This window comes from Alosa pseudoharengus, unplaced genomic scaffold, assembly GCF_046254945.1.
Source record: "Alosa pseudoharengus isolate Yale_2024_CS ecotype anadromous, Long Island Sound unplaced genomic scaffold, YU_APseudo_1.1 YU_APseudo_1.1_scf_22, whole genome shotgun sequence".
Taxonomy (NCBI): domain Eukaryota; kingdom Metazoa; phylum Chordata; class Actinopteri; order Clupeiformes; family Clupeidae; genus Alosa; species Alosa pseudoharengus.
Window position 1 is genome coordinate 2,461,776 of NW_027468680.1, and position 7,500 is coordinate 2,469,275.

General features: G+C 45.3%; 1 protein-coding gene across 1 annotated transcript in view; it reads left to right on the plus strand.

Moving 5' to 3' along the window:
- The window catches only part of LOC143139488 (uncharacterized), a 40,246-nt gene that overhangs the window by 27,344 nt on the left and 5,402 nt on the right, over positions 1 to 7,500 (plus strand). Inside the window, exon 17 of the mRNA XM_076300075.1 lies at positions 653 to 811. Within this exon, the coding sequence (XP_076156190.1) occupies positions 653 to 811 (159 nt within the window). The remainder of the gene's footprint in view (positions 1 to 652; positions 812 to 7,500) is intronic.

The following is a 7,500-nucleotide window of genomic DNA, read 5'->3' on the forward strand; positions in this document are numbered from 1 at the left end:
CCTAGATAACTGTACAACCAGAGTTTTTCCAATGTAGTTTCACAAAATGCTAAGCATGCATATTACGTTTCTTAAAGCTGAGCTGTGCTTAAATTGTTCAGTGCATGATTTCATTACGGGCCAAATAGAAAATAAATGCTAAATGTTAAATATAGCCTTGATACCTGTAAATATTTAAATCAGATGATGTACACTATAGTTAGATCAAGTAGAGAGTTGGATTATAGGATGCTCCAGAACTCACACAAACGGAGTCTTAAAGGAGCCACACCACTTTTATGACAAGACACTATGGCATATGAATGTGGTTCTGTTGACCTTTAGTTTTGTTGCTACTGTGCTTGGAGGACAGCTGGTAGGTTTAGGGCAAAACTCAGCACATTTTAGTCATATTGCAATAATGCCGATTACCGTGATCATTTTGGGTAGCCTACTATAATCATGATATCACATTTTCATGCCGTTTTTCTAGTGGCTGGTAAAAAGTTGAGTGGCTGGTAGATTTTGGAATCCACCAGCCACAGTGGCAGGTAGAAAAAATATTTAATTTCCATCCCTGGTGTGTGTGTGTGTTTATTGTAGTTGTCCAGGCTTTGAGGAGCGTGTGGAGTCTCTGATGGCGTTCCTGTGTGTGTGTGTGTGTGTATTGTAGTTGTCCAGGCTTTGAGGAGCATGTGGAGTCTCTGATGGCGTTCCTGTGCTCTCTGTCTGAACTGAGGGAGCTGAAGATGAAGGTGCTGTGTGTGTCAGCGCACTGGGTCTCCAGTCTCCTCCAACTCATACACACCTGCCCCTCTCTGCTGGACGTCAGGTGTGTGTGTGTGTGTGTGTGTGTGTGTGTGTGTGTGGGGTGTTCCTATTTCACCGTTTGACTGATAACCAATAAGAGGAGTTTTAACCGAAAAGTAATTTCTAATTTCTTATTTTTTAATTAATTAATGTGCCTGTCACTTATCTGTTCTAAATGGGCCAATGTTTTCGGTTAGTGATGAATAGTCGTTTAAGGAGTGTCGACTACCGGTAACAGAAAAATAGCCACAATGGACAAAATGGACGGTCTGATCGCTGAGGGTGTGTGTGTGTGTGTGTGTGTGTTACGAATTAATTTCAAAACATATGAAAAGGCAACGTAATTAAGTCACAGGGCTTCGGTGTTACGGGAAAAAGTATTTATTTCTCTATGCCGAGGTGGAAGTTAGCATAAGAGGGATTTCATGCTAGCTTCCGATTTTCGAAAATCTGTGCAAAATCTGGAAGTGCCATCTGGTTTTGGCACGAGGAGACAAGGTGAACTCCATGAAAAAATAATTAAGATCAGAGAGAATTTCAGAATTTCTCAAACTGCCCTCAACCACCTCTGCGGCAGGGCCAAGAACACCCTCCTCATCAAGCAGCAACACAGCGGGTCCACGCTGCCTTGGTGCTGAAGTAGAGTCAGCAGATTGACAGGTCACGGGCAGAGCGGTGACAATTTCAGCACCAGGTGCACTGGAGAGCACCACTGCTGAATTGATAGCTCTATTAACAGACACGGGTGAGCGTTTAGCACAGACAGATTTAACGTCGGCAGCGTCATCTCGTTCACAATAGCCTTTAAGCATGTTAACATGACACAAGCGAGTCTTTTCCTCCTGTCAGGTGTAGCTATAACATAGTTAACATCACCGACTCGTCTTTCAACAAGATAGGGACCTGTGTAGCGTGGTTGAAGAGCAGAGCCGAGAATTGGAAGAAACACCATCACCTTATCACCAGGTTTAAACTCACGCAGCACCGCTTTCTGATCATAATGCTGTTTCATTCATTTCTGACTACTGCCAAGGTTTTCCTTAGCCAATAGGGCGTGGGATCCGCGTTGCATTGTGGGACGTGGCGGACATGTTGATGGCTACGTGAACGTTGAAATAACTCTGACATAACGTTGTTGAACGAAGAGACGTAGCTAGAAGTACAGTTGAGAAAGAATAGATAGAAAAATAGATAGAAAAAATATGTTAAAATCCCGAAAAGGATCTGGAATTTACCGGGACACATTAAATAGATAAGCCAGGGACCGGTATGTTGACAAAATCAGCATTATTAACGGCTGAGACGGAGTACAGTACGCAGTAGTCATAGGCAGTAGTCTAAAGGAGGCAATCAACATGGCGGCCACGCAAAGTAATTACGTCATGACGCCCACACCCAATTAGGAAGCGCGATTAAGCCTTACACGAATTTAGGAAACAGTCAGACAAACTGCGAGGAGGAGATGTATTCTCGGTCAACATCGATTCCCTGAGTACTTTCAACGGGCCACGAATAGTATGCCCGAACACAAGCTCGCATTTTAAGCTCATGGTCTCTTCTCTCGTTCTCGCACTAATAGTCTGCCTCCAGTTGCGCCTTTTCTCGCTCCCATGCAATCTCTTTCTCTTTTAACTCCACGAAGTTCGAGTGCAGCTTTGGTGATTGGAGGATCAGGAGCAGGTGAAACAGGATCGAGAGGTAACTTGTCACTGTCAGTACTAAAAATATACCAAGACTGCGCAAAGCCTCCATAAGACTATCCAAAAGTTCTGCTTTAGCTGGACTACCATGCACATCTTTTTTATAATGACCTGCAACTCTCACCAGATCATCACGCATAGCATCAGAGAAAGCATCGGGAGTTGGAGATTTAGTAAACTCCTCTAGATCAAACATAGCGATAAGAAAACATACAAATTAGCCGACAGATAAACATCAACAGCAACAAGAGAAAAAAGTGACAGGGCTGACTGGCTGGACTGGCACTCTAGAACAACCCCAAACTCTGTGACAAAACCACATCACTTAATGCGTCAAAGAGGGAAAAAAATCGTGGACACAATGGGAAAAGTGTACAAAATGATGCACTGTCACTTTAAGAGCATTGTCTACATGGGATAATATTTTGCCAGCTCCATATAGCCTATGGCTATTCCACAAACTCAAACAAAAATAGTTTGTGCCACATTTAGGCCTATAGCATAATAAGCATAACCGCCCATGTCGCAATATTGCGACAAGCGTCATTACTGAATAAAACAGACGATAGACGCGAGTACAGTGTAAAATCTCATTTGTACTCTTGACCACTAGTTGGCAGACACCCAGAGCTTCGATTCAAGCTCAACCTTTTTTTTCAAAGTTTCCACAGAGAATGTCTAATAAGGGGAGAACCGCCACTCTCGGGAAACCTCCGGTTTCTGAACTGGTTGCAGTTCCTGTTCTGGTTCCACATGAGGGCGCTCACGAATAAGTGCAGAATGACTGGAGGTCTATGGAGCTGTACCCCTCAAATCCACTTTTCTCGGGATATAATTTTTTGGCCAGAAATTGGAATGTTGCATGCGAAAGAGGGGGCAGAGAAAATATACACCGCTGAGTATTATATTTTTTGAGTCACTTATTTGTTCTAAAAAGCCTTTCAAATGCGTCTATGACGTCATTCATTAGCAGCAAGCTAGTGAGTTGTGGGCAACAACGACCCAACCTGTAAGAAATCGAAAGGACGTAAGTACTCGACCTATAATCCATATTGATCTTGCAGAAACCACAATCCAATCTTCGATTTGTCAACGACAACCAGGTGAAAGAGACACATTTAGCCGTCTAGCTCCATAGTCCCCCATTGTTTTTGCACTTATTCCTGATCGCCCCTAGCGGAACTGCAGCAGATTGCAGGTACAATGGAGTTAATAGGGAGTGATCCGGCTCTCCGTAAACGGGCTCTGGTTTCCAGGAAGCATGCGAAAACACGCGAGAAACACACGAAGAAGACGTGCATTTCCTCCATAACGCGGAAGCGATGCGGGCCATAGTTTTGCACAAATTGAAGCAGAAATACACCAAATGTTGAAAAAAAAAAGTCTTGGATCTGTTATTCACCTATTCTGATTCTGAAGGAGAATATCTGCCTTTTGGAGAATATGATCGATCGTCTATTGACTGATAGTCACGGTGTGCCTGTGAATGGAGGTACGTCTTTGCGACAGTGTCCACTAAGCATACCATGCTTATTTCGACCGATTTCGACCCTCTGCCCAACATAGCTGGAGGTGCCAGTGGCAATAGTGATGATAGTGTTTGTAATGGACGTGGTATAGAGGTTGTAAAAATAGGGCTCTGAAGAACTACAAAGTCAGCCGCGATATGGAACTGATTTGACCAGGCTACTTTATTGTATAGTAGCATAGGGTTTGTGATTAAAGTTGTAATAACTTGGACTGATCTTACACTGTTAATATATCCATAACAGTTAAGTATGACAGAGACAACTTTCACACGTCTGCATCTCTTTATTGGATACTCTCCGACTCCCAATGTAGTCAACATCCGGAGATTACAGCATAACTTAGTCACCACTAGATGGCACTGCTTAACTACAATTAATATGAAATGCGCACTTAAACATGTATAGTATCAATATACTACACTCCTTCCCCTTAAGCTGTGAAGTTCCCCCTAATAATAAACTCCTAACTTAAACAAAGTCTTTGCTACAGCAAATTACTTTCCAATATTGTAACTAAATAATTACTGCCAACAACCTATTTGACCCATAATTGCCGTTTACATTTCAGTCTCAGGAACTCTTTTTCACATTTGTGTCTGAACAGGAACTCAAAGTCAGTCGTTTAGGAGGCGCCCTCTCTCTCGAAGGGTACCTGCGCCCAAGCACCTCAGGGGAAATGGCTGCTCGGTCGGCAGGTGTCACTGCCTTGTCACAGGCCACTGAGCCTGGTAAGGGTGTTGCAAGCGCCTTAGCCTGCATTTGTGTCAACGGTGTAGCTTCAGGTGAGTACGGGCTACCACCTACTGCTCCAGGTGTGCCTTTCCCCCCTAAGTCCGCATGAACCACTGCAGGGTAGTTGTTGGTGACGTCCATCTGCTCATCCTGAACCTCAAATGTCTCTGGACTGGACGGTCGGTTGTACAGCAGATGGTCGATGTGGACTGGCCGTCGGTTCACTCCATTCCACACCAGGTAGGTCACTGGTCCGAGTCGTTTTTCCACTGTTCCTTTCGACCACCTCTCCTTTCCTCCACGGAAATTCCGGATCAGAACTGAATCACCCTCAGACAGATGTCTCAGCTTGGAGGCGGTTTGATCATGGTAGTCTTTCTGTTTTTGTTGTTTGGCTTCCACCACTCTAGCAAGATCTGGTTTCAGTAAGCTGAACCTGGTCCTGATCTGACGTTTGAGGAACAGTTCAGCTGGTGCACAACCAGTAACGCTGTGTGGTGTACTCCTGTAGGCCAACAGGAAGTTGGCTAGCCGGTGCTGCATTGTTATAGTGACATTATGTTTCTTCTCATCGAGCACTTGTTTCAGCAGTGATGCTTTCACTGTCTGGACTGCTCGCTCTGCGGCTCCATTAGAAGCGGGATGGTATGCTGGTACCAAGGTCTGCTTTATGCCGTTGCTTTGCAGGAATGTTTTGTACTAAATTGCGGACCGTTGTCGGAAACAATCTCCTCGGGGAGACTGTAGGAAGAAAAGATGTTCCGCAGCACCTCAATCGTTTTTGCGGCTGTGGTTGTTGCCATGGGAATTACCTCAAGCCATTTCGAATGAGTGTCCACTAACACTAGGAAGTGGTGCTGATCCTTCTCTGCAAAGTCAATATGTAGCCTCTGCCACACCCTAGCAGGCCACTGCCAACAGTGTAGTGGTGCTGCTGCTGGTAGTTTCCTCACACTCTGACAAGCATCACATTGCTGTACTGCATGTTCTATCTCACTGTCTAGCTGGGGCCACCACAAGTAGCTCCTGGCTAAGTTCTTCATCTTGCACCCTCCAGGGTGCCCTTGGTGTAGGTCATGCAGTAGTCGTTCTCGGTGTGCTGGCAGGATGATCACTCGAATTCCCCACAGAATGCATCCGTGTTCCATAGACAGTTCATTCCTTCGGGTGAAGTATGGTTTCAGTGTGTCATCCTTGATGGAACTTGGCCAACCGGACCGAGTCAGCTCCAGTACCTTGCATAGGACGGGGTCCTTTAGAGTGCTCTGTGCAATCTCTGTAGCCTGCACAGGGAGCTCATCTACTAATGAGAAATAAAAGATACTACTCTCCTCTGCTGTATTATCCTTTTCCTTCCCTGGCAGTCTAGATAATGCATCTGCGTTTGCATTTTCCGCTGACGTCCTGTACTCTATACTGTAGTCATAAGCCATCAGTCTCAGGGCCCATCGCTGCGTTCGCAAAGCGGCTAGTGTGGGGATTTCAGACTTGGGTCCTAAGATGGCAAGGAGGGGTTTATGGTCAGTTATTAAATTATGGCCATACAAGTACTTATGAAATTTGGTCACGCCAAATATTATGGCCAAAGCCTCCTTCTCTATCTGACTATAGTTACTTTCTGCCCCTGTCAGCGTGCGCGATGCAAAGGCTGTGTCACAAGCTAATCTCAGGGTTTTCTTGGTGTCATAGTGAACTACTACTGAGCTCTTCACTAGCTGTTCTTTGGCATTTATGAATGCTGCTGCGCACTCAGGTGTCCATTTCCAGTCGACTTCGTTCTTTAGAAGTTGGTGTAGCGGCTGCAGAACGGCCATAATAGTTCAACAGTCCTAGAAACGACCGTAGCTCTGTGACATTTGTAGGCTGGGGTGCATTTACTATGGCGGCAACCTTTGTCTCAGTGGGGTGCAGTCCCTCTTTATCTATCAGATGCCCCAGGTACTCTACCTTCTCCTGCATGAAGTCGCATTTTGCTCTTTTTACTCTCACCCCGAAGCTCTCCAGCCGGCTTAGTACCTCCTCTAGGTTCCTCAGGTGCTCAGCTCTTGTTCTGCCCGTGACCAGTATGTCATCTAAGAAGCAGGTCACATGCTCTAAGCCTTGTAGGATCTGGTCCATCACATTCTGAAACATAGAAGGCGCACTGCACACCCCATATGAAAGTCTATGATAGACATACAGTCCTTTGTGAGTATTTAGTGTTTGTGAGTCCTTCTCTAACTCAAGCTGTTGGTAGGCATGTGACAGGTCTAATTTGCTAAAGAGAGTGCCCCCGGCCAATGTGGCAAAGAGATCTTCGGCGTTCGGTAGTGGATAGCTCTCCTCCTCGACACTCTGATTTACTGTGACCTTATAGTCGCCACAGATACGAATCGACTTGTCTGATTTGGGTACCACTGGCTATGTTCAATCTTTGAGATAATACCTGCTTTTTCTAACCTGTTTAACTCTTTCTCGACTGTGTCTTTTAGTGCATATGGCACTGGTCTGGCCTTCCTGAAGATCGGTTTGGTATCTGGCTTTACTGTGATGCTGGCCTTAAACTCACGAATAGTACCAGGCTCCTCCGAAAACACTGCTTTATGTCTCTTCAACACTGCCTCTACATCTGCGTTATTACAACCCCCTGCTGGTATAACTGAGAATATGCTTGCCCAGTCTAACTTGAAGTTTGTGAGCCAGTTACGGCCAAGGAGGGCTGGTCAGTCACCTTTCACTATCACTAGGGGTAAATCACCACTCTGGTTCCC